The sequence below is a fragment of the Ciona robusta genome, chromosome 1 (genome assembly GCF_009617815.1).
Source record: "Ciona robusta chromosome 1, ASM961781v2".
NCBI classification, from domain to species: Eukaryota; Metazoa; Chordata; class Ascidiacea; order Phlebobranchia; family Cionidae; genus Ciona; species Ciona robusta.
This window is the reverse complement of record NC_143235.1, coordinates 7,176,131-7,203,675: the sequence shown is the minus strand read 5'-3', so window position 1 is coordinate 7,203,675 and position 27,545 is coordinate 7,176,131. Positions and strand designations below refer to the sequence as shown.

The following is a 27,545-nucleotide window of genomic DNA, read 5'->3' as shown; positions in this document are numbered from 1 at the left end:
AATGTTAACAGAAGCAACCAGCAGGCCACGCAAGAAAGCAGCTTATGAAGGGGGGTTGGTTCTGGAGCCAAAACGAGGATTCTACGACAAATTCATTCTTCTTCTCGACTTCAACAGTTTGTATCCCTCCATCATCCAGGAGTTCAACATCTGTTTCACCACACTTGATCTTCATCCTCCAACTGATGCAGATGTAAGTGGGTTTTTATGAAATAATAAGAGATATGATTGCGATTGATGGTTTTAGGTTAAAAGGAATGTTATTATGACGGGAAAAATAATATCTAAATGAACAAAACCTTTAATGCGTGGAACACGTATGCCCAACAACATTGACTAAGCAGCTAAAATGTTGATCAACAAATATTCTGTGGTTTAATTGTCAAATACTTTCTAACAGTTAATACAAATATTTTTTTCCTCTCATGAAGGTTTTTATACAAAAACTAAATATTTCTGCTGTTTCACAAACAAACTGGTTTTCCCCAGAATGATTTTGAATCCTACATTCCTGATGTTCCTGAGACAGGACTTGAACCCGGTGTCTTGCCAACTGAGATTCGTAAACTTGTTCAACGCAGAAGACAAGTCAAGCAGTTGATGAAAACAGTGACCATATCTAAAGAGCAATATATGCAGGTAAGTTCGTGTTCCTGTTGTGTAAATGGAAAGATAAAAAAGAAAAAATCCCAAACTACAAAGCATTTTATATTGTTGTTAATGCATTATCATATCAAAGTAAGACTTATCGTGTACACACAAACTGAGCTTTTATAGCAGGCAACCAAGTTAAAAAGGCAAATTATTTTGCACAGAATTTGATTACATACAGATAAAATAAATATCTGTGAAAACTAAACTACTTGTATTTATGTTCACCTTTTAAAAATCTTAACCGGTGTGTTTTACCAGGAAATATAGAGGTCTGATTTAAAAAAATGATTTATATATGATATAAAAATATAAAAATTATTACAATACTTTATTATTAAACACGTTTTCTTCCTACAGTATGACATCCGGCAAAAAGCATTGAAATTAACAGCTAACAGCATGTATGGTTGCCTTGGATTCAGCAACTCGAGATTTTACGCCAAACCATTAGCTGCTCTTGTAACAAGGCAGGGTCGTGAGGTTGGTTGAAAAATTATTTTCCAATGTTTGGTAAAAATTGAATTTAAAATAAATAAAATAAAGAATTGAGTGCGAGACAGTCGATGAATGTTGCTTCATATTACGATAGTCAATTCTAAATATTTTAAATGTATCTAAATACTGGTGCCAACTGTGTTTAAAAAAGTTGTGTAACATAAATGACCTTAAAATTACCTGAAAATGCTCAATTTAGTAAAATCTTATTGTTAGTTTAAATAAAATTAATAATAAAAAATAATTTTATGACCTAGTAGTAGTAGATACTAACTGTTTGCACCCTAAACCTGTATTTTATTTTACTTAATTTTTGTTTCCAGATTCTACTGCACACTAAAGAACTTGTGGAAAAAATGGGATTGGAAGTTATTTATGGTGACACAGACTCAATCATGATTAATACAAACAGCACTGACTTGGACAATGCATTTAAACTCGGTAACCAGGTAATAATAATAAAGTAATATACAAGTGTTTAATTGGCGCTGTGACAATGGTTTATTAAACAAAGAACTTCTGGTCAAGGGCCTATGCTGCGACTGTGATGCATGTATGTTTATTATTGTGCAAGACATTTAACAGTAATTAATAATTAAATTCTACAAAAGAAAATAGACAATCCAAATTTAAAAGTTTTTTTGTTTTTTTTCTGCAGGTGAAATCGGAAGTGAACAAACTATATCGACTTCTTGAGATCGACATCGACGGGGTTTATAAATCACTTTTGTTGTTAAAGAAGAAGAAATATGCCGCACTTAGTGTTCAAAAGTATAAAGTTTTCATAGGCCACTAACCTGACGCGTATTCTTGAAATTTCTTTTGTTTGTTATTAAGTAAACATTACAACCAATGGGACAAAAGCTGGTTTTATTCAAGCCCGAACATTTCCAAATAATTCAACTAAAATTTAAATGCTTTAAAATTAGTATACTTATATTTGTAGCCTTGTGGAGTGTGTTTATGTTTTATTTCCTTCTTCCCAGGTCAATAGATGGGAGTTTCTCTACAGTACAAGAACTGAAGGGATTGGATATTGTTAGAAGAGATTGGTGTGACTTGGCTAAAATGGCTGGAAAGTAAGTTTGTTAGAAATCAAAGTTTTACACAAGTTTACAGGATGTCCCACAATTATTGTACCTATCGTGTAAATTTTTATGAAAATACATTGAACATCCTTTTTATTCCAATATCTATTTCCCAACACTGCCTTTTTGTTTATGAACAATTTATTTATATTTCTTACAATAATTTGCCATCTCTTGTGGTCCCAACGTACAACAGTCGTAATAATTATAATTAAAACAAATAAATTTATATTACTGTATGAAATAATATATTTTGCTAGTGAATTACTATTTATTTGTAAATGTGTGTTTTTCGCCAGTTTTGCTGTGAACCAAATACTTTCTGATGAACCTCGTGAATATATTGTGGAAAAAATTCACGAAAATTTGGAAGAAATTGGAAGAAAAGTGAAGGAAAATATTTTTGAGTTGGAAAAGTTTGAAATTCGTAAAGTAAGTTAAATTATTCCACAACAATATCAAATCACCTGTTTGCGATCACCAGAACTAAATACTCATTTTAAGCAAACAGATCCCTATCTTGTGCCCAACCAACCCACCTTACCCCATGTAAACCATTACCCCCTGTATTTAAATAATGCTTTTTTTGCAACTGTAAACGTATTTCAGGTATCTAACTAATATTATTAAAACGATAGTCATTACATCATGAAAAAATATACACCAAATGTTGTATTGCAAGCAAACAAAAATAATCTGTTCGAACTTTGAATATGAGACGATAATATAGTAGTGGCCGGTGGGGTAAGAATTTTCGTCCCATTTTATAGTAATCAAGCAATATTTACGTAGACCATCGTCCCATGATTAAAAAGACCGTTGTAAAACACCATTATGATTATGGGATTTACCTGATTATGGTTGTCCCATCTTACCCCAGATTATATTTAAACTTTTTCCTACCAGGAACTGACTAAAGATCCAAACTTATACCCCGGCAAAGATAATCTTCCGCACGTAAGAGTCGCTCTTCGTGTTAACTCATCCATGACAAAGAGATTGAAATCGGGTGACATTGTTTCTTACATTGTGTGCAAGGTATGAACAAATTCTATCTTCAATTATAATTTATTCTAGACCAGTGCTTCTTAACTCCTTTACAAATATTAAACATAAATTACTTGTAAGACTTTTGGTGTATCTAAGTTTGGAAACTACTGTACAGATACCTTTTTGTTTACTAAAATGAAACAAATGAATTAAGCTTGATAGTTAAAATGTATTGTAGTCTTTCAAACCAAATGTTGACCTAGGAGTTCCAACTACTGTTGTTATGTGTTGCACAGATTTCTCCATGCAACCACTAAAACTTCATATGATTTTACACTAATTTGAGTCACTTTAAATTTATATCAATAATTAGTTTTATTCACCTAATATTTTAAGTACCAAAACCCTCTTAACCAAGTAAAATCGACTTTCCAGAAGTTATAATGAAAGATTTATTGTTGACGTTGAACTGAGGTAGCATTTCTATATAATTAATTATATTTTTCTAAAATACTTGTCAGGATGGAAGTAATGCACCAGCCACACAACGAGCTTATACAATTGATGAAGTTAAAAGTAAAGATGAATTGAAGGTAATTAAGATTGAACCAAACAAGCCATCAACCCTCTTCCACAACCAAACTTATAAAACTTGTTTGTTTTGGTCAACAAGAGGAATAGAATATAAAGGAAATCCACTCTGTACAACCAACAATGTTTTGCAGAACTAAGATCCTTTAACATTTTCTATCCGTTAAAAACATCTTGTAATATCCTTTGGCCTTACATGAGGGCCCATAGTATAACAGGTGGCCTGTCAAGACTGGCATGCCACAAAACAAGTGCCATGTATTCCTTCACTGATATAGAACAGAAGGCCTTCTGGCTAATTTATTTTATGACAGTACTAATACTAAGCTTGATACAAGCGATTGAATGGTTTGATATATAAGCTTGGCATCTGCCACATTTATGCATTAGTCCTTTCTCCAATTATTTCATTTCTTTATACTAATGACCCACCTGGTATAAGGTTGATGAAGAATATTATCTTGCGCACCAAGTACATCCCGTGGTTACGAGGTTGTGCGATCCAATAGATGGAACAGATGCCGCCATGATTGCTCAGTGTTTAGGTAATGTAAGAACAACTTTCATATCTTATTATAAATATATTTACCCAAAAAATCACCCGTACAAACACAAGGTATATGAAATAGAACAACTGTGTTATTAGGACTTTCTTTGCCCCGCAACGCAAGTGTAAATAAGTTGCATCTATTCCCTTATGAGACCACTCTAGTGTAATACTGACCATAGAGGTTGCCTCTAAGAGTGTTGGGATACCCTGGAAACAATGTTTTTTTATCAGTAAACATTACAACCAGTTAGTGAAATTGCCTGTTCTGCCCTTATAAAAGTTCGATTACTTATAAAAATTCATATCTTCTTACCCACTCTCACACCTAGTTCAGAAACTACATATTTAAAGCAGGGTCGCTTATTATCTTTAGATTTTTTTGCATTAAACTTTATTTTACAATCAATTTAAGTATCCAGCACGCACAAAAAAATTTAAAGTTTTGTCCTAATGTTTTTGTTTTTAACGTTTTAAAGAATTAAATTTTTTTAGTCTAAATATGGTTTTAATTTTTACCAAATGAAAATTGTCTTACATGAGAGATGCGCCGATTCCGGTGTCCTAATGTAGTCGTTCCGATTAATATACTTTTACCGGGCACTATTGTAGTTCGGAACAAATACAAAGACCACTTGGTCCAAATTTGTTACGACCCTCCGTTGAAAACGTTTCAGACACGACGTTTATACGTAAAAACTTTAGTTTTTGATTTAACATCAACAGAACTGAGTTGGTATGTTATTGTGGCCTAGAAAAAGTTTATGCTAGTTCAATAGCCACATTTTACTTATAATTTACGGTGATGACTGGTGAACCAAGGTGATCCTAGAATACAAGTATTATAGCGGCCATTTTCGATGCCTTCTGCTTGTGCTACTAACAAAAAACCTATTCTAAATAGGCCCCAGCGGTACCGAATCAAAAATAAAATTTAAATAATTCAAAAAATAATAATATTCGTCAAAAAAAAACATATTTATAGAATTTTCTACCATAGGGACGCCAACACTACAGATGGTAGAAATGTACCTTGAACCAGTGCAAAATATGTTTAGTAAAATTTTCCCCGGAATTTTTTTCAGCCGATACGTATTTATAATAGCTTGTATTGCATTGCAATAGCGCCCGGTACAAATATATTAATCGGAACGAATATATCACGATGCCGGCGCCAAATATTCGGCGTTGTTTAAGGAATTTTTAAATTATTCGATCGATTTCGAGAATACAATATTGCGAGCGAATTGCCACGCGTGTAACACTGAATACGCCGAGCGTCTACGATTTACTGCGTCAGTGTTTCCGTGTATGATTTCGTAGTTAAAAGCAAAAAATTGTAGCTTTTTTACTTTAGAATTTTAAACTTTTATGTAACATTTATCACTAATTTTAATAATTTTTTGCATAAATTCTACATCTTGCAACACTGCAATTCAGGGCACTGGTGCGACATCTTTGATCGAAAACCACCTGTTTTGTGCGATTTTGATCTGCATCGCCTACTAAAACCGACCGTGTTCTCGTGGGCCTTTTTTCCTTAATGACGTCATTAGAGCTCGGACTCCTGCTATTATTAATTACCGCACTCGCCGAAAAGCTCAGCTTTATACAAAACCGATTTTCAAGAAATTAACGAAACCATCACGATTGGCACATTTCACATGCCCGACTACAGGCACAATAAATAGTCGTCAATACAACGTTTTACTCTGCCAACTTTGTAATTCTGGATATTATAATAGTGTGAAAACTGAGTTTAACCTTAGATAGCATGTGACTAGTACAATCACCATTCGACAACGATTTGTTGAATGGCATGTGTTTAATTATTTTTTTGACTCGCAGAGAAACCTAAAATAGAATTTCGGGTTTTCACCACAAGTGAATTAGGTTAAATGACGTCATCGAATATTGGAACGTAGATATTTGGATCTCAGTCTATCTGTATATTGTACTGCCATCTTTTTACTTAAAATGTTGATTCCTCTTACAGGACTTGATCCAAGCGGATTCAAAAGATCACAAATAGATGAAGAGGAGAATGAAGATCGGTTGATGAGCGTGCAAGCTACAGAGGAAGAGAAGTTTGCCGGATGCAAGAGATTCATCTTCGTGTGTCCACAAACAAAGAAGGCGATCACCTTTGATCAGGGAGTCTTCGCTGAAACGGTTTGTTCGTTCATTAAATTGTAGATTGCTTTTTTTTTACAATTAATATATAGTGGTGTGGGTTTGGGCAACGCGAGGAAAGACTTGGTTCCAGAGGTTTCTTAACTGTCTTGCCCAAGACATGTACACACCATTGAAAAATCTTCCGATTCACTTCGTTTTCTGTACAGTCCCATCTAAAGCACCATTTCAAATCACGTTTTAAATGCATTTGTAAAATATAAATATAAACCAGGTTGTCTAACCTCATATTAGGCGACATCCTCTGATTTAGTAAAATTAAATCATTTGAAAACCTCTATTTAGATTCTAATTGACCCACAAACGCGGTAAAATGCCGCGCAAATTGTCAATTCACCGAAATTTAAAATTGCGCAAATAACTTTTCTGCGGTTAGTTGGAACTTTTTTTTTATTTCACAGGAACCATCTTGGTTGTGCTCATTAGCGACACCGTGCGGGACCGATGATATGCGTCAAGTTGTCGACTTCTTCGTTTCGTTGCAAAATCAGCTTACCGATGCCATACGTGGTGATATTGACGAATATTATTTGGTAAGTTAAAAATTTTTTTTCCATTTAATTAGGCATTTGGCGATTTCAAAACAGCTTTCCGTTTGCGCCAGGGTCAAGTGGTTGGAGCGTTAGACATATCGTCTATTAACAAAAATACTGGAATTAAACTTAACATTACCACGTTGTTGGTGTATGTGGCTAAAACGGTAATTGCTTCAACCCGGTGTTTCTTTGTCGGTTGTCCAAATTTTCGGCCATATAAAAAACAACAAACCATCACCATAAAGTTGCATACAAGGAAACGTAAGCGGGAAAATGGGTTAATCAAATCCCATTTTTCCGCTTACGTTCAATTTTGCATTCCTAATAACGATGTGACATTCGTTTATTTCAAATAAAATACCTTATTAGTGAACACGGTCTGTAATCCCAGTCTGTTCCTGCGTCGATTATGCTTGGCTATTACAATATCAAATGTTTCATGCAAACAATTATAAAAATATATCAGTTATATGTTTACACCGTGAACATTATAATTTTAAGATTCATTTTTTATCTTGTCACAGAAATTCGGAAAATTTATATTAATTTTTAGCTCTACCATTCGCCCTGGGGTTTTCTATTTAAGTTAAACAATTAAACCAATATGTTTGAAATAACGGTTCCAGTTATAACCGTATCCTGTTAAGGCACTTCACACTCGGCGTGCATAGTTGTTCAAAATAGAAAGTCCACTTATGAGAATTTAGCTAGTTATACTTCAGCCATCAGCATACTCATGATTTGAATTGCACTGTACGGTAAAAAAAACAAATCAATAAATTAAATGAATCAAACACCCAACACGTTACGCAGGATGTTGGTATGTTATGTAACAAAATTTAAAATAATTACCCAAACGCGCATATTGCTTTGTTACGTCATAGTTGCGATTTACCCTTGTATGCTACATTCTTCTGGTAGGCCGAAATATAACCATTGGTCTGATTAATATTTAAATAAAAAGAAAAACAATAAACGAATCTTGGACCAACACGTTTGGAAACTTTAATGTCCAACATAAAACATACAATCAGCCTTAATTTTTATAGAATATTGAAATATTTCAAAAAATTTCTGAATATTACAAACCGTCTTCTTGACGATTCCTTTTCACATAAATTTATTAAACAAGAATATGTTTTATCCGTGTTGTTAGAACTACCAGTTTTTTCCAAAGCATGACCATGTTTTCGTGAGAAACAATGTGTAATATCTAATAATGAGTTAATTGCGTCGCCCCCTCCACTCGTAAGTTATCGAATGCCATCATAACGATGTCCCATCATAAGCTTCGAGTGGCTTGAATTTACTTAGCTGCCGACGACCAACGACTCGAGTGTTCAATAAAACATGTTTGGAACCAGTTATTACCGGTTACAACCTGCTTGCTACTGGATAGCGATGACGATTTTGAAAGTAAACATCCCTGAGAGGCAAGCTACTCATCGAAAGTACTCGAGTTATTTGCAAATGAAATTTCGTCATATTTCGCTTAATTTTTCTCCACTATACGTGTGGTGAAACCCACTTGTTCTCACGATACGGTAGCTGAAGGGAAAATTAAAACAATTTCTTAAAAAAATAAAAATGATATTTAACAGTTTTTTCCAACCAACATTTTCGGACCCCTCCCGATAAACTGTCTGTCATTTTCCACATGCTTATGACGTCATAATAAAACCGCCAAGACGGGCGTGTCGCTTTTTAAGAAGCTGCTTAAGTAGCAAGTATTGTTCCAGCAACAAAGCTGGCTTGTCATTTTGTTTACACATTCGATCTCACGCACTTAAGAATGCCGCCGGAATTCGAACTCGCAGCCCAACATTATTTATTATTTTGCATTCAACCATTTGAATAAAGGCTTCGGCTATTTTTAGATATTTTAATCTCCCTACAACCGTGCAACACCTGCAAACGCGAGTGTAGCCGTGCTATATATTCTAGGCGCGCCCCCATATTTTTCAAATAATCGTTTTATTTTACCGTCTTCATCTAGATTCTAGACATTGTCATTATTTGATATATTGACAACACTGTTGCACTACGACTGCATAAATACCCGTGAATTCACCTCGCCAAAAGCTAGTCGAAAAATACACAAACCTATTTTAGTTTTGTTTTACATCCAATCATTTAACATCGGCGTAGTCGGTTTGAGGGTGTTTTTTATTACACTGTAGTACTGCGACCTCTGAAACGAAAAGTCCCATTCCTCCTAAATTAAAAAACGTGTGTTTCAGGAATCACAGTGCTATAGTTTGGTCAGGAATTCAAAATATCATATTTACTCAGTCGCAGTGCTTTAAGTGCGTTCGAAATGACGAAACTTTTCACACGTCGCTTTCTATTTACCCAGATCTTTACCAACGGCTTGAGATATGGGTTAAAATATGACGATTCAATTTTTTTCTTAACTGAACAAGCAAACAAATTCGGTTCGGATTTACCGCACGTTATAGTGCCTACTAGATCGTTTCATTACAAAAACAATATTTTGTATTTTTGCGAAAATTGATTTTTTAATGTGCGTCTGTACCACCTGGACTAAAAATGACCGATATAATTTAATGCCATTTGTTTTTTATTCTTATAATATACTTGATACACGACACGTGGGGCATTACGATTATTCTTCTGTAAGAAATTAAATTACAAGTGAGTTATCTATCAACCACAAAGTTACATACGTGGTAACTCGCAAACGGCCTTAATGTGTATAAAACAAAACATCCGTGTTAAACCTTCTGACTTTGAAGTCCCCCCCAGAAAAAAAATAAATATCACCATTCACATCTTATCACATATTCTTCAGGGTTGGTTGAAATGTGATGATCCTGCATGCAGCCATCGAACCACCACACTACCCGTCGTATCTGAACGTAACGGAGCAATGTGTAATGTTTGTTTTAAAGGAGTTCTTAAACCCGAGGTATTTGAACGAGATACATAGTACGTTGGGTAAAATATTCCGTGTTTTTATCCTTTATAAACGTGCTTTTGGTAGTGAAATAAATATTTACGTATTCTTATTCCTCTTAAGAGAGCATTGGTAATTGTTAAAACCACTTTTCGTAAATACGCAATATAATTATTACCGGTTTCCATCCTCCCACACAGTACTGTGTTTTACCAATTATTCATTAAATATAGCATTGCATGAACAACATTCACCGATTACATTTGCACATGGTGTTTTCGAACTTACGATTTTTCGAAACAGAATTGCAGCTGTGCCGTAAAACGGCAGATCAATCAAAGAAAGCTAATTGAATAAACGAATGAATGGCCCGGTGGTCGCGCAAAATTAAAACCTAATAATTCGTAACAAACACTTTGCTTTCAAACCAAAATTCATATTCGCAACATAAAAAAATAGTTTTGTTTATTACAAGGAACTAAAAAATATTCTTGGTAACTTTCACTTTCATTTCGTATGATTTGCATTTTTTCTTCACCGTTTGAATGGAAATATTGTTTGATATTGGTGTTGTTTTTAACATAGATAATTAACAGGTAACTTACCAATCTCTGTACCATCAACTTTGTTTCTACAAACTACAATTTGACGTTGAATACGCGCTCAGAAAGTACAAGCAAATTGGCTATAGTGAGTACTCGTACTTATTGGATAATCACAACTTGTTGATCGTCGCGTTGCTGGCAGCGGCAGGCGTTATAACGCGGTTGTCGTATTTTATTTAATATTTCATACACTTTGTACCTGCTTACTTTTCCCTACATAATATAACTTTGTTATATTCTTTTTGTATGTCTAACAAATTAAAAAGTTAGTGACCACAAGGTTTGGCAATGTGCCAACTCTGGCTTTAATCTGGGATGCAATGACGTACCAAACTGTGGCATAGAGCAATAACCGTATTTCCCCCCAAAATAGCTAACTTCGAAAACAAATAACACGACTACACAAGTGTTCTGTTCCATACACCTCTTACAAGTTATTACGTAAATGAAACCAACAATTTATGCTAATATCTTATACCGTTTCTTTCACAGACAGCATAGCGGCAATAAAAGTTCAGGAGTACAGAAAATACTACAGCGCTCTGACGGACGTGGTCGATTTTTACTTGAACGAGAGTGGTTACAACGAAGTATCGTTGCCTCGTTTGTTTCATTGGATGAAATTATAGCGAGAAGTTTCGAATAGTTTTCATATTTTTGTATAAAAAATTCATATTTTAAAATTTATAACGAATATTTGTTTGTAAATTGATTGTTGTTTCTCCCTATGTTGCTTTTCACTGCCGATGTAACTTTCTCATTGTTAATAATGGCTTTGCTTGACCAGGTGTGAATGAAGCTACTATATTCTATACTATAAAAATAAATTTATTTTCTTCATTCTTGAAATCAATCGATGAATGTTACTTTCCATGTATGGCAGTCAAACGTTTCCAAAACTTCACTTATAGTTGTCTGTTGTAACTTAAATACCTAGTTTAATTTACTCTTCGACTGTTATTGTAAAGATCAAATATTTAAAACAATAAAGTTTGAAATTCATCGCTTAACGAGATAAAACACGGTAAAGGCCGTACCAACTTATCGGTAAAACAACAAGACTAATATTCAGCATATATTGAATTTACAATTATTTAATTGAAAATATGTTAATTTGCAATTAGTATATTAGCTTTCGTTATATTGAAGAAAAGTTTAAGGTAATTAATTTGAGTTTCCTAATAATGAATATACCACCGACATTATATATAGTAACTTGTAAACAGACGAGCTGCTTTAATTGCGGTGGCTCAAAGCAATTCTCAAACCACTTACGATTGTTACACTTTCCCCAACACTTATACTGTCTCATATACAAGGGTGGCCGTCTCACTTATTGGATCATCAGACATCTCAATTGTCCTGTATCTGCAACTAATCCCACTTGTTATCAAATAAAAGTTGCCACAGATTGATCGTTACATGTTTGTCTGGCTGTGTTGGAATGCACTCGTCGCCTAAAATTAACACAACATCGTTTTAAGAGGCAAAATTATTTTGGGGTGTGGGTTTAGAAATAATACAAACATTTTTGCGCATTAAGACAGCGATTTTAACGTATATTGTAGGTTTTTAAACGCCCGTGAAATGCGAACTCGAAGAAAGTGATACGCCTGTGGCATGCGAAAAAATAGTACGTGAGCAGAAACCGGTTGAGACCCATACGTCTATATCAGACGTTATACTACTGTGGGAATGGATACCTTTAGCACATGATATCCTGTAATTCTTGGTAGAGTTTTAACAATTAACAACATTCTTTAAGAGTCGCGAGAAATGGCTGTAGTATTCTTTAACAGTTAACTTCCAACTGGAGGAGAAAATACAATAAAAACATGTCCCATTTTACATCTACTAAAATATAATGTTGGATCAATACCGATATGAACTATGTGACTGTTAAGACCTTGTAGTGATAGCAACATACAATACAGTAATAACTTTAAGTTAAGCCCCGTCTGCTGTAGGCTATTTCGTTGGTCTGTGTTCAATAAAATAAATCACAGAATTGTCTTTGTTGTCGTTACTTGTCAATATTATGTTTAACAGCTAGGGGTCTATTTAATTATTCTTTGTAAATATAATGCGTCACTCGGCGTTTCAGAAATCCACAAAACTTGTGTGTTTACACAAGTCGACGTCGATACAAGGGTCGGACAGCATGCAATTAGAAAAGACCATACGTTTGCAGGCCATGTTCACTGCTGCACGTGGTAAACTCAATTAGTGGCTCGCAGATTGCTGGCGCAGAACATAAGGGCTTTGCAACTCAGCAAAGTGACATGTTGTCAATTTGATGTTGTTTGCTAAAACCGCTGAAACAAAGTTCACACCACGGTCATAGAAAGTTACATATTTCTAAAATAGCGCAATATATAATCTTTACCGCGTGGAAAACTGTATGTTTCTGCTGAAACTACACGCCATGTTGACTTAGAATTTTCGCCGTGCACCTATAACAGAACGAATGTTTCCAACAGGGCCCAGATTTGTAGCATTAGAAATATTCGAATAATGACATTAGGAAATCTCCATAACGCACACAGAGAATCGAATAAGCGACGGTTGAAATCTTCAATTCATTTCAGGTTAAGCGGCTGGGAACGTCCGGTCTTTTTGAGAAATAAATTACGAACCTGCTGTACGGCAGGACTGCACGCTGGGTAAACCTTAGCTCGCCAATTGATAAGATTTAGATTTAATCTTTCTAGATTTTGCCTTTGTCACGGCGGTGGATTGCATTTAAATATTTCTAGATTTACATGCGGAGAAAATACGTCATTACATTAAACCTTTTGCCGTTCCGGCTCAGGGCACCTGCCGGCAGGTTGGTTTGACACGTTTCTATAATACAGATTAAGAACAACACCTGTTTTTATTCAAAACATTTTTTATCCTACATGATCGATCCATGCATCAGAATAATTTGTTATAAGATAAAAATACATTTATATTATTTATACAAAATTAATCAAACTGTACAACAAAATTTTAAATTATAAAAATACAAAAATTTAAGAATGAAAATTACGGGGAATATAGAAAAATACGTTATACTGTTCATATGGAAAGTTTAATGTTTGTGGTTAATTAGTGTGTGGTAAACTATACCGCATGTAAAACTTCAAAAATTTAAAATAAATAGCCTAAATCGCATCCTTCATGATTGTCAAATCTGCCCTCCTATAGGGCTTGCGTCACACAACGCGTGAAAGCGAAAAAGGCAAAACGTTGTCTTCGATGAATAGACGGTTTTGCTGGTGCAGTCTGCGGCTAGAACCCGGTCGATCACAAGTGACCAAAAACGGGCTCAACTAACGGTGAATATATTTACTGTATTTGTCAGCCAGTGAATTTACTTGTTGACCAGTATAGTTGGACCAACAGGACGACCTATTTATTTTTATTTTTTTTGCAAACACTAGATATAGGTTTTAGGCAACAGAACTAATTGCAAATGGCACAATTTTCCTCTTATTCAATTGACCGACTCCTTGGACATTCCGGACATAAAGGAAGTTTTATTCTCCGCCACGAAGACGAAGGACAGCCCAGAGTTTTTGCATTCTCAGGATCCAAGTCTGCTCAGCATCATCTCGAGAGGAAATTTTCTCAACAAGGTATTTCAAATGTAAATTACGACTATAGTTTACTATATATTCAGTGTGGTTGTGAAGAATTAGGTTAGATGTTACAAATTTGCGTTTACACTTACTTTTTTTGTTGATTCGTAGGACTTACATTAAAAGTGTGTATAGGTAAAATACACGTTTATCGAAATTTTTATTATACTTTTGTAATTTCAGAGTCTGTACTCTCGAAACAGGATCCCCCATGTTACATTCCCCACGATATTCATACTTTACCATCAAGAGAGCAGAAACAAAATGGCGACCGACCCTTCGTGCCTATAAGTGCGGGAGAGGATAATCAACAAAAGTTATCAGCTGCTAAAAACAGTTTCAATTACCAAGATCACTTTCTGTATTTACTGCGGCAACAATATGACCAAGCCGGGATACACACTACAACACCAATCATCGCAAACGACGAACATCGCGCTGCTCCTGGCTCAGAAAGGGAATCTACATTAAATGTAAGAAGCAAACGTGAAGATTGTGTTTCTGACCGACGAAGATCACAAAGTTTTACTCCACCGCCAATATCCAGTCCCGAACAAGGATCATCTCCGACAAGCTCCAACGAACATCCATGCTCCTCCAATGAGGTATCGGAATTGACGTCCTCTGTTCAAACTTCCTCACCTGATGACCAAGATCGAAACTCTTCAAAAAGAAAACAACGAAGATACAGAACAACATTCAGTGCATTTCAACTTGAAGAATTGGAACGTGCTTTCCAGAAAACTCACTACCCTGATGTCTTTACGAGGTATGTAGGCCTACCATATATTTACAACATATATGCAACGTGTACTGTATAAGGTTGTAAAAGCGGAGCTAGAATATCGGCCCGAGTTTACCATTGCTGAAATACATGCATCGTCACATTATGTACCACAAGTGACGAAACACGGTTTTATTACTAAATATGTGACATTAGATTGGTAAAACTAACTTTATTTTTTTTGTAAAAAATGTCTCGAGTAAACATTACTGAAAGTGTGTATAATAAGTTTTGTATTTGCAGAGAGGAATTAGCGATGCGAGTTGATTTAACTGAGGCGAGAGTTCAGGTGGGTTATGTATATCACTATTGTGGGTTCCGTTTATACGTTTCTATTTGACACTCGTACATTTTTATTTTATTGTTGATTTTTAGGTTTGGTTCCAGAACCGCCGTGCAAAGTGGAGAAAACGTGAGAAACAAGGAATATTTAACAGTCTTGGTTCAATACCTGGTTTGTCAAATGTGACGTCATTTCCGCCAATTCCTATGTTCATGGACCCATTATTACGTCACATTTACTTGAGTTCTAGTTCGAAACCTGACGAACGCCAAACAATGACTCAATCGTCGCTCCAATGGCGTCATCTGGCGCTCGCGGCTGCAGTACAACGAATGAATTGTCCGACCCCGACAGTTCCGATAAATTTTCCCCGGATTGGAAGCGTTCGGTCCCCGTTAAATTTTCTCGCTAATCCCGTTCTTTCTTCTAATCTTTCAAGCCAACGACCCGCCCACATTTACCCTCATCCATATTCAAGCCAACGAGTTCCCATCACAGCGGAGAGCAAAGATACATCCACAGAAACAGATGGCAACACCCCAAACCGCCTACACCGGTTCGCCACCTCATCAAACGATAGCATTTAGAAAAAAACTGCTGGTTAATTTTATACACATAGTTTATTACATTGACACTGCCTTTGACCTGGCTTAATTTGTATTCCTTTTTAGAAAGGCAAATTTGTATCAATCCTTCTTATTTTCTACCTCTTGCTTCCATAGCACTGCCTTCTGATAGACAAACTCTACCAGTGATGCAAACTAGCATAGACCAACATTAACCTGCACCTTATTTGGTGTAACATGCTTGTTCATAACACTTGTGCATGTAGTTTTTCATATTGACGTCACAGTTACTTTCTCTGTGTTCACCGTGGTATATTGTTCCCACTTCGCACCGCCATTCTTCAGTATAAATATATCATGCCACTGTATTGTTTAGAAAGTTTTTTTAGACATTATTTAATAGATCAAGTCAGTTTGTACACAAGAAATCCGAAATCACTTTCTTAAATTAAAGGAACATACTTTGGAGTTAATTCTAAAACATATATGACATTCCATAAAATTACTAACGTGCAGATTTTGTTGGTTGGGATATATTTTGAAACAACAACACGAATATTTATTTCGGGATTCAGCACTGCGAACGTTAATTCGCTTTGAATAAGCAAACTTTTTATTGTTTTTTTTTTGTTAACAGCGGAACCCCAAGCCAGTCAGTTCATATTAAGTTTAAATAACTTTAACTGCCATGGGGCGCTTGTGGCTTTTGGGGACCACATGTCACTTCAATAGCCGTTGTGTGTTCGTTTCTTCTTAATCGGTTGCAAACTTGGTCTCATTTGAAAGAGGAAGTAATTTCCTTTTAATTTCTTAAAAAAATACATCAACGTATTTAGCAAGAAAATTTTAGCGCATAGTATTTTTTGCTTTGACGAAAACGCATCTATAGGAGCTAGAACTATAGAACAGAATGATTTTTCAGTTTCTTTGTTTATTCTTGAAGTATTTGCTATTGAAAAAATCATTATGACGTTTTCATGATTCAAATAATGTCATCAACAATTAATAATATAAAGTTAAAGAACATTTCATACACTACAAGGTTCCTAGAGCATGTTTTGCTCTAACTGCTATAGTTTGGTTTAAATTTCAATTAGCTGAGACCTGGAAAAAAATACACATTTAAAAAAGGGACGGCAGTTAAAGCGTCTTTAAAATTAACATTGCGTTTTAAAAAACATATGCGGTATAATAGTATATATTACTGCCGGGTCTAGTGAGTTACCGCTAGCACCATAAATCCCATATTCCCACATCGTGTTTTTCAATCAGCAACGTTTTTTTGGGTCGCTGGGATACAGTCATATAATTGAGTAAATATATTCTTTGTTTACTGCCAAATGGGAAGATAAAAAAATGTCCTATTTTTGTGTCCCTTTTTCATTTTTTGTTATAAATTTATTTTGTCTTTTAATTTAATTTGTGTTGTATTTTTTTTAATTGAAAATTAAAAATAAATAAATCGAATTAAAAACAAATTGATTTTGTATCAACCGCTCACTGCAATACCTCATATATTAAACTTCTGCAAGCACTTGGCTACGCGGTGAAAATCAAATTCCACACGTTTATTTAAATTTAATTTCTCTTTTCTTTCTTATAATTTATATATTTTATGATAGTGTCTATTGTTAAGAATGTTGTTCAGATGTCTATGATGGTACTTATAACGCCGGACATAACGTCCGCGTGGTGGCAGCGTTGGGTTCATTACTCACTGGTACACAAGCGGTACTTTGAAGATTGTGCCAGGTCGCGAACAGAAACAAAACTACCGGCTGTTATAAAAAAATAATCTTTTTTGATAAATTAATTTCCAGGCAAATATTTCAGAAACTATTTTCGGTTTGTAACTTCTCCCCTTAAACTTACAGAAGAACTTCGTTTTTGGTATTCCGATATTACATTAGGCAATGAAAGCCAAGGTTACAAAACTGCAAGAAAATTGCGGCATTGGAGTAATATATACTGTGATTTAAAATGAAACACTTGTTGGTAAATGAAGTAATGGTTAACACAAATATTTTACAAATTAACGATTTGAAAAATACATTTAAGTATAGTTTAACATTCATTGCGAAACAAAACAGCTTATTCTTGGCTCCAAGCAAACACTATCTTACTTGGAACAGGTTTAACGCTTTCCTCAAAAACCGTCTACAGCGGAACTATTGGCAGACATCAAAGAGTTTAAATGATCATGAATATCGACATTGCATTCACTATCAAGGCAAAGTATCAACTCAAGGTAATATGGTAAATTTTGTTCGCTGTGTAACTGCTTAATACACGGCCTATAGTAGAGATATATCTCTAGTAAGCCGTTTTAGTATACCTTCTGCAAAGATATTTATTCAAAACGTTTATTAGCACTAAATAATTGTTTGTTTACAGATGAATAAAGCAATTCTTATTCTTATTTTGATGATTTCTCTCTGCACTCTTAATGTGCAAGCTGCTAAAAGTGATTGGTGGAATGGACGTCGACGTCGTGCAGTACCAGGACGCCAGTAAGTTACAAATAGGTGTTTGATTGTTTATGTGTCTACTTACGTACCTCGTTTTAATCGACCACAGGGGCAATGTAGCTGCACAGACTATGCGACTGCTTGAAGACATCGGTAGGTGATAAAAACACAACACTTATTGGGTGTATTTAACTTTAATGTAATTAACAGAGATGCTTGAAGACATGATGGATTGATACGTCATCACATTCCAGGTATAAAATACTTCCACTTTTAAATATTTTGATTCAGATTTAAATTTCTAAGTTATTGTTTATATTATATTTTCTTAAGGTTACGATTGTACCTGTTGCAAATGCGCTGCTGGAATAAAACAAACAAACAAAACAAAACAATATACATTGTATATTATTTTCTTCAGATGCGTACATACGAAACGTAAATTATATTTTGGTTCGAATGTGATTAAAATTCGAGCTAACTACAACAAGTTAATTACAGCATCTGCTTGTGTGCATTTCCACACGTGTAAGATTCAATGCGTGTGCGTAGCTCTATGATTGCGCAGTCCGACGTATGCGCAATAACAGAAGCATCACCATTGCAAATAAAAGTACTTCCCAGCCTTCCATGTAGTTATTACTCTTCGGAAAGTCATTTCAAAATAAAACAATATTTAAAGAGTCCGGACCACGTTCAGTCCACAAGTTGGTTTTAAATAAAAATATACAGTTAATAAATACGAAGTAAGATGTTTTGGGTTAAAAAATATTGAGTTTGCCTGAAATACGTTTTGAAAAGTGGCAAAACCGCTCATTTTTGTCACTCAAACAAAATTAAAATAAAGATAACCAACAAAAACGAACACAATTTACAAATATGTTTTGTTCGACTCCATGGCCCAGTGATAATAGACGCATATGTGTCGTAACATAATAGCGAGTTTGATGCTCGACACTGTTACCGATGCTCTTTGGCGTAGTATGTGTTTTTGAATTAGGATAAAGTTACATTCATTCATTCTTTCAATTCTTACAGGTTTAATTGAAAGAATACATATTGACTTGTCAGTGTCTGACTCATTCCACTTGATACGGCAAGTCGTTTTGTTTAAACACTCCCCCTATTGCATCTTTACATTCATTCGATTGACTGAAGACAACGTTAGGAATTAAGTTTGGTTGATAATTTCCGCGTCCAAGCTTACAGCAGAACTTCCTTCTCAAGGAACCACTGCAGCGAGCAATGACAGCCAAGCTGGCAATAATGGCCAACGTTACAGCAAAACCAAGAATAGCCCTAAAAGTATATTTGAAATAATGGATTAGTAATAGGTTGCAGACGTAGCAGTTTTATACCAGAATACATCCGTGTTGTGCTGTGTACATATTTTGCTGCTGCAAAACATAGTCGAACTACTTGAGCAGCAATAAAGCTTCGTGGAGTTGAATGTACAATTAAGAACGCATTTATCTACAAAGAAATTTATTTAATACGTTCTGCCAGGTATGATTTATTTACATATAGTAGAGTGGGGGAAACGGTATCCTTAACCACACATATTGCCGAATATTTCCAAAATATATTACGATTTTAAAACCAAGATTAAACATCCCCTTTTTTGCCCCACTGCTGTATACTTGGGACGTTATTTACAAATCGGTATTGTTAGAACATTAATTAACAAATAATTTATCCTACAAATGCATATCAACTTGTAATAACAAAGTTACATTTTTGATACAAATTATGCAGCCTATTGCTATATGAACTATTTTTCGAGTATTTTAGGCCACTTTTTATAAATTATCTTCAAGTGTCCGTGATTGAGTTTCGAATATATTTTTCATATGTAATATCAGTAAATTATATTTGAATTACCCCAGTTTTTTTTGTTGATATCAACTTAAATTTAAGAAATATTGACCTTGCCTATATTTATCATGTTTATATTTTAGTTTATTTTTACAAACCTAAAACTAATTTTTTGAGACAAATCTCAAACTCGAAATATTTCAGCCGATTTTTTAAACTATGGTACTGTATACTGTATCTATTATTATTCATGGAGTGACCATTCAAAATGAGCATCTTATTATTATGCCATTTTCAGTCATTTAGCAAATGTTGCATCCGTTCAACACCGAATTTTAATACTTTCCAACAGTGGTCGTCTTGCCGCACATTTTGTTGCACCGTGAGAATACTCTCGTTTAATGCTATAACATTTTTTTCGTCTACTTTGAATGGGTAGCGGTAAAAAGTCACGTCTTACGAGTCCCATTTTTCCCCACCCTAACTATGTGATATATTCACCACAGGATTTTTATTATTTTACACAGAGTTAAATTCAATATTACCGTAACGTATATAAAGCATATATTATACAGTAGGATGGGGGAAGATGGGACACTTTTTAACTCTATTTTCTCGTCCCATTTAGTAGTAAACAAAGAACATTCAAAGAAATATAAAACTATGTCCGCATGACTGTCATAGACCGTTGTTATTACTTTAAAACATATCAGGATATCTAGTTATTATGTGCTAAAAGTGCCCCATCTTCCCCCACCTTACAATAAAACAAACCTTGGTTCTGTTCTGAAATTCTTGGAAGTACATCAACAATTGTAAAAGCCATCGTTCTGCTCACGCGCTTTGTGTCTATTATACAAAAAAAGAATAAAAAGTTCCCAACATGAATCACCGAGAATCCCTTGATTTAAATGAAAATAAACAAAACTTGACAACTAACTTATACTACGGATTATACAAAGAATGATTTGCTGCTTGGTTTAAACCACAACATGTGAGTTGCGTTAAAGTTCGCTGCCGTTAAATCGTGGTATGACTGCCGAGCAAGTTTGATCACGACAAATTATTGTGTCTACTAAATTCCTATTATTACGAATATGTGCAATATGCAGGATTTAACGCTGAATCGGCAAAACTGATTTTTATTCGCCGTTACGAAAGCATGAATAAAAGTAACTTATTTATACTCGCGTGATGAGGAAACGACAGCGTTAGAAAATAAGTGGTCTGTTTTAAACACTTCGTGCGAGTTACAATTCATAAGAGACCACGTGCATGTTCTTAACTTGGAAGCTTAACGGAAATTGTTCCAGCCCAGCAGAGGCGGATCCAGGGGAGGGGGGGAACGGGGCAATTGCTCCCCCTAGACCTGGCCATAGCACTAAAAAATATTATGCACTTGTTAGTTGCCGCAAAAACACGGCATACATTTCTTATTTAGCAAAATTCTTGATTGGGCAAGCTGTGCGAAATGTTTTTATATTTCCTGTGCATAAAAGCTAAACTCACGTCGTCCTTGTGACGTCAGAAACACGTGACGGCAGTAGTGTTTGATCGGTAGACGTGATTGGAAGTGCGGCCGTCGATTTCGCAAAATATTATTTTTTCCGATGAGCTAGTTATGTTCCCTTGCTACGAGTTTTTTAAATCGAGGCGTTGCTTTACTCGCGTGAGAAGTATTTTTTGCAAACTATCTATATCTTTACCTTAATGCGCAAAGGTAAAAAGGCAAATATTCAACATATTTTCAAGCACCTACAGGCTAAATAATCAAGGGGACAACCGCTATTATGACGCGAATAATCAACGTGCGAATTGCTATTATGTCGTAATCAATTGCCAGGTCAAACATTCGCTATTATGATGCAATGAATCCACGTGTGAATCCCCAATAAATGCTGCTTGGCTGAGGAAAACTACGTAAATATAAAGCAGTTATACTTCAGAAACATATTTCGGTTCAACGCGTGTTTATTTACGACGCGTCTGTATTTCGTGTTAATTCATTTTTGCATATTGCTTCGGGTGCTCCTAAGTACCCTGGATTTTTCCGCGATATGCGGGCATGTGGTTGGTGAAAGCGCAAGTTGTTCAAGTTTTGGGTTTTTGGTAACAAAACCGCCCCCGCTAAAGAAAATGTCTGAAGCCGCCCCTGCAGCCCAGTGCAAATTATCAGCCATAAAATAACCTCCCTTGAATAAGCGGACACTATAGGTGAAATACGTCACCTGTTATAAAATTATAACAATTCTTTCCATATGCATCTTTACAAAAGGTGTATGCTACATGCAACTACCTACTTAAAAAGTGCATTTCATATCAACAGCATGCTGCGTCACGATTTATCTCCGTATAGGCGGTGTATCTATATTTGTCTTTAGTTTAAATATGCGTCACTGTACAAAAAGGTTGTTACACTGTTTTGAAATGTTCACGATGTCGCTAACATTGCTTTGTCTTACCTAAAGGTAATTCATAATATTCTCGGACGTGATGTAAGACTTGTGGAATGTGTGACGTAAACAACGACTTATGGATCGATGAACTAGTAGCATGTGCGCTAAACAACGACAGACTTAGCGTAATAACAACAAACAGCTAACGTATAAATAACCACCTAACCTATAACAACCTATAACTTTTTATAACTTTTATAGTTTAACCTATAACAATTTACATTAATGCTTTTGCTGCCACCGTATCATATTTAAACCACGCGGAATCTAATTTCGACCAAGCGTGAATAAGGCGAAATAAAAGAAAAGCAGTAACAGCTTGCTCATTGATGCAATAATGTATTTATAAATGTTATCTGGCAGCGCGTTTTATAGCAGAATTTAACGTTCATTCACAACACAAAAATGTAACAACAACCAGCAAGAAATATCGAAAACGCAGTGTTGGAATTTCCGAACATTTCGAGTAAATGGTTGATACAGTTTACACCATAACATATACGTGTATTCGTGGTGACTGTCTGCAGCGCAATGATACAGCGCAATTGTGGCAATGCTTCCATTTTCGGAGCTCCCTGTCAAAGAATGTTGTTTTTGAAGTCAGGTAAAATGCTAATCACCATATACGGCATGCGTTTTGGTTAAACTGAACAAAAATCGGTCTATCTAAGCCACATCGGTATTCGTCAATAGATGTATATAAGTGTCGTGTTAAACAGTCTCTGATCAGTGTAAAGGATCGTCGGTGGGCAGCAATTTGAAATCAATAGTTTTTTTTCGATACAATTGTCTGTTGTTAAGAAGATGTTGTTCTGTTGGGTTAGCTTCGCTGTTATATTTACATTGACTTGGGCACAGCATGATGCACGTCGGGTAACGTTATCTTGTGGTCCGGAGTCGCCATCGGAGAAGGGCGATGCTGGGTCTCCTGGTAAACGAGGTCCTCCTGGCGGAGAAGGATTAAAAGGAGACATTGGTCCTCCTGGATTGAAAGGTGAACCAGGAGACTCTGAATCTTGGAGAGAATCTTTTCAGCTTTTGTCGATGGAAATCGCTCATCTTAGAACAGGTTGTATATTACGCCTAAGACCGTAGCGTTATAACTTATACTAAACCTTTATTTAACAGAGGTGTACACTTTGCTACCAACGGATTGCAAGCAAGCACATGAAGCCGGAAACATTAATAGTGGAATCTACAAAATCAAAAAGAACGGGACTATAATTGAAGTTTACTGTGATATGACAACGGACGGTGGTGGATGGACGGTTTGTTATGAAACGTTGATAATTCGGTGGTTGACATTATTGCCCTTATAGGTTTTCCAGCGTCGAATAAACGGTGAACAAGATTTTTATCTTACATGGGAAGAATACCGGCGAGGATTCGGCAATAAGAGTAGAGAGTTTTGGATGGGTATTTGACTGCATGCATATGTGAATGAATGAATGTAACTTACTTTATCCTCGCGTGGCCGGAAAGCGACAGTCGTTATAACACGAGTTTAACACCTCATGCCAGCTTACGAGTTACCATATATGTTACTTTGTGGGTGATTCTTTTTTTGGATTTTTTCACTTTTTTTATGTATGGCAGATAATTTGGACAACCCATTAGTGGCCACTGGATTGGAGTAATTTTCGTTAAGTGTCTTCCCCAAGTAGGACACATACCCCCATGATGGTAGCAGCGACGAGCCTTGAACCCATTACCTAATGGTTACAGGCAGGCGCGCTAACCACTACGCCACGGCGCCGGATTTGTGTAACTTTAGTTGCGTAGTTTTCGTAATCTACAATATTACAGGATTGGACAATCTACATTTATTGACAAGAGACGGTTCGTATGAGTTAAGGATTGAACTCAAAGATTGCGGAAATCAAACGTTTTACGCCAAATATGGGTACGTAAAAAGTGTTTCGAAAGTTTAACGCTAATTATTAATTTTAATTATTTTGGAATATTATCTACAGGGCATTTAAAGTGATGAATCTATCAACCAACTTTCGATTGCAGGTTTCAGGTTTTCGTGGAAGTCCTGGTAATAAAAATAACTGTGTACGATTGGTAGTGTGGTTTGAAGCTTAATGCTGTTTTGTGTAGGTTTAACAGATTCTTTAAGAGAACATAATGGCATGTCTTTCTCGACAAAAGATCGTGACAACGACGCTGGTAGTTCTGCACTAAGTTGTGCCGAACAGTGGCGTGGTGCTTGGTGGTACTGGAGATGTCATCATTCCAACCCTAACGGAGAATACCGGCCATGTGCAGTGACGCCACGGTCAATGACTTGGTACAATAACCGTGCCTACGTAGGATTTCGATTTATCGAGATAAAATTCCGTTCCCTTTAAAACTAAGATTTAAATAATTTTCCAAATGTAATATATAGGGTGGAGTGAGACAAGACACCTTTTCTACTTTCTCGTCCCATTTAGTAGTAAACAAAGAAAATTCAAAGAATTATAAAACCGTATCCTTACGACTTCCATAGACCGTTGTTAATTGTTTAAAACACGATCAGAATATTTGTATATTATGTGCTAAACCTGTCCCATCCTTCCCCACAAAACTATACATGTGCTTTCTGTTGCATTTTATGCGTCTGACCGTATTGTGAATAAATGTATAGTGCACCGCATTCGTATACGTTTTAAACTATACGTTTTTGAATGCTCCTTGCCCTTATTGTTAAAGTCTACGCTTCTGTCATTTCCACAGATTCATTATTTATTCATTATAAAAACTGTCACGCAGATTATAGCATTGCGTGGGCAATTGATTGCTTCGGTAAATAACGTTCAAAAAGGAATATTAATCGGCATCCCCCATTTGCCAAAATTCAAATAAGTCATTTTAGTTGCTTTTACTTTGGACAAACATTAAAGTATCTGGCAAAGCAGTCGTAATAAATATAAAAGTTGAGCAACAACCACCATTTATTTAGAATAACAAAGTTTCGTGATTTAATCGGCCAGTAACAGTAATGTTTCGATTGCGACCAAGAGAAATAAACTTGACATAATTTATGTCCGTTCATTATATAATACAGTGGAGGAAGATGGGACACTAAAGCACATATTGCTAAATATTTCCAAAATCATAGTGTGTAAAATCGTCCAAATGTTTAGTAATTAATGATTATAACGCTTGCGAATCAGCAAGTCAACTGCCATGCATTGGGAACCCGTTAGTAACATAGTAATCGGTAACTTTTGGCTTTGCTTACGTTCCAATATAAATAAAATAGAATATTTCGCACAGTTTGATTTGTGATATAAAATTAGTTTATTTTTGTGAGAAAAACTGAGATATAAACATGCGAAAAATAAAATATCGTTTTAAATTTATGTACATAAAGTTTACATGGCAAAGAACCTATCACAACCGGTTAAATTCGGTAGGTTATCTACAAGTTGCAGAATACTGCTAATGTAAATATATTTCTATTTAGAGTCCCATCTTCCCCCACATTGTAGTTTTGGTATGTTTTCTTTGCCAAACTTTGAAAGGTTTGCTTTTAATTCAATAATTTATACTTTAGGGGTTATTCAAGTATAATATACTGATATAATAACAAGCTAATATATAAAATAAAAAAAATATTTTCGAAATACAATCATTTGCACTAGAAGATAATTGAGCACGTTAGTGGTCATATAGATCCATTTTCGTCGAACAGTTGTTCTTGTTGTTGTTGTTGTTGTTTTTTGGACGACTTTTTTCCGCACTTACCTCAATTTTCAATTCTAGCATATATTCTTTTGACTGAAATCAAATCATAATATATATTTATAATTTTTAGACTAAATTTTCAGACTTAAAACCGCACGATGAGCGATTAATTAACGATTACTTTTCTCACGCACTTTACATAGCGGAAACACTGTCTTGCAGTTTGGTGGGAAACGACGGCACGCGTGTTGTACCCACACAACGATTCACGACTGAATCAAACTATTAGCATTTAAGTGGGGACGCATTAAATGCACCACTCTTATACCGTATTATCATTAATCGTAATTGAAACATTATTTTTAATTCAACATCATATGATTAATATTAACTTCTAACATTACCTGATTACTGCGTGATTATGGTTTGTCAAAATTCATGAAAACAAACGTTTTTAAACGACGACAACTTTAACTAGTGTAAGTTTACAATAAACACATGGTACAGGAGTTGTACAAAGCGTATTTACACATATTCTTCACCAATCACTCAATCCGCATAGGTTATAAGTTTCATTAGTTATAACACATGTATAAATACATTCTGTCTACTGCTCCTCAGTCACCAATGACGATTAGAACCCGTTTTGTTGGTTACTTCAGATTTGTTTTTAATCGAGCCTAGTCGACCGTTGTAGTAAAAGGATTAAATAATATAGCAGGGTGGGGGTAGATGGGACACCTTTTCATTTTGTTTTCTCTTTTCATTTGGCAGTAAACATAGAACATTTAATGAATTATAAAACCGTATCTTTACGACTTCCACAGACCATTGTTAATTGTTTAAAACACGATCAGGCTATTTGAATATTATGTGTTAAAGGTGTCCCATCTTCCCCGACTCTACCATCTTATGCTAATTAGTTTAAAACGTGCTCATTCATTAGATCTGGGATCTCTTGTTTATAAGAAGTAGCTTATGAGAAAAAAATGTACTACTTCCCAATTTGTAGCAAAAATGTAAACTTTATTAATAGTTACCATTAACTTTTTGTTATTACAAGTTCATATGCATTTGTAAGATACAATATTTATTTGTTGAAAATATATATGTTCGACGACTAACGCGCCAAATAAGCCCGCCATTTTTTATTACAAGCCGTAAGTTTGGCAGAAAATGTAGAAAGGCACCAATCAGTGTTGCCAGGTATAAGAATTCCTAAACGGCGCGCATCGCTAGGGCGACAAATTGAAGTTTCC

General features: G+C 35.2%; 4 protein-coding genes and 1 long non-coding RNA gene across 5 annotated transcripts in view; 4 read left to right on the top strand and 1 right to left on the bottom strand.

Annotated features, from left to right (window-relative positions):
* LOC149742400 (DNA polymerase alpha catalytic subunit-like) overlaps positions 1 to 11,469 on the top strand; it is a 32,058-nt gene extending 20,589 nt beyond the window's left edge. The window contains exons 23-37 of the mRNA XM_089890937.1: positions 12 to 193; positions 490 to 639; positions 1,012 to 1,134; positions 1,473 to 1,598; positions 1,808 to 1,920; positions 2,136 to 2,228; positions 2,537 to 2,669; positions 3,144 to 3,275; positions 3,749 to 3,820; positions 4,261 to 4,363; positions 6,362 to 6,537; positions 6,960 to 7,091; positions 9,907 to 10,023; positions 10,608 to 10,701; positions 11,109 to 11,469. Coding sequence (XP_089747063.1) covers positions 12 to 193; positions 490 to 639; positions 1,012 to 1,134; positions 1,473 to 1,598; positions 1,808 to 1,920; positions 2,136 to 2,228; positions 2,537 to 2,669; positions 3,144 to 3,275; positions 3,749 to 3,820; positions 4,261 to 4,363; positions 6,362 to 6,537; positions 6,960 to 7,091; positions 9,907 to 10,023; positions 10,608 to 10,701; positions 11,109 to 11,245 — 1,883 coding nt within the window. The 3' untranslated portion in view covers positions 11,246 to 11,469. The remainder of the gene's footprint in view (positions 1 to 11; positions 194 to 489; positions 640 to 1,011; positions 1,135 to 1,472; positions 1,599 to 1,807; positions 1,921 to 2,135; positions 2,229 to 2,536; positions 2,670 to 3,143; positions 3,276 to 3,748; positions 3,821 to 4,260; positions 4,364 to 6,361; positions 6,538 to 6,959; positions 7,092 to 9,906; positions 10,024 to 10,607; positions 10,702 to 11,108) is intronic.
* Positions 11,470 to 13,939: 2,470 nt separating this feature from the next.
* LOC149742399 (uncharacterized) lies at positions 13,940 to 16,240 on the top strand. Its single transcript, XM_089892108.1, has 4 exons — positions 13,940 to 14,236; positions 14,423 to 15,008; positions 15,267 to 15,312; positions 15,399 to 16,240. The coding sequence occupies exons 1-4, from the start codon at positions 14,074 to 14,076 to the stop codon at positions 15,891 to 15,893; spliced, it is 1,290 nt and encodes a 429-aa protein (XP_089748234.1). The 5' UTR covers positions 13,940 to 14,073; the 3' UTR covers positions 15,894 to 16,240.
* A 1,333-nt stretch (positions 16,241 to 17,573) lies between these two features.
* LOC149742398 (uncharacterized) lies at positions 17,574 to 18,735 on the top strand. Its single transcript, XR_016386477.1, has 5 exons — positions 17,574 to 18,120; positions 18,267 to 18,382; positions 18,450 to 18,493; positions 18,551 to 18,594; positions 18,674 to 18,735. It is a non-coding gene; the product is annotated as an uncharacterized LOC149742398 (long non-coding RNA).
* A 574-nt stretch (positions 18,736 to 19,309) lies between these two features.
* LOC149742397 (uncharacterized) lies at positions 19,310 to 21,106 on the bottom strand. Its single transcript, XM_089872529.1, has 3 exons — positions 20,930 to 21,106; positions 19,699 to 19,813; positions 19,310 to 19,639 (listed from the first exon to the last, which is right to left on the bottom strand). The coding sequence occupies exons 1-3, from the start codon at positions 20,979 to 20,981 to the stop codon at positions 19,420 to 19,422; spliced, it is 387 nt and encodes a 128-aa protein (XP_089728655.1). The 5' UTR covers positions 20,982 to 21,106; the 3' UTR covers positions 19,310 to 19,419.
* A 2,221-nt stretch (positions 21,107 to 23,327) lies between these two features.
* Positions 23,328 to 25,176, top strand: LOC149742396 (ficolin-1-B-like). Its single transcript, XM_089872516.1, has 6 exons — positions 23,328 to 23,680; positions 23,740 to 23,879; positions 23,931 to 24,027; positions 24,418 to 24,514; positions 24,585 to 24,652; positions 24,715 to 25,176. The coding sequence occupies exons 1-6, from the start codon at positions 23,416 to 23,418 to the stop codon at positions 24,963 to 24,965; spliced, it is 918 nt and encodes a 305-aa protein (XP_089728642.1). The 5' UTR covers positions 23,328 to 23,415; the 3' UTR covers positions 24,966 to 25,176.
* Positions 25,177 to 27,545: the final 2,369 nt, after the last annotated feature.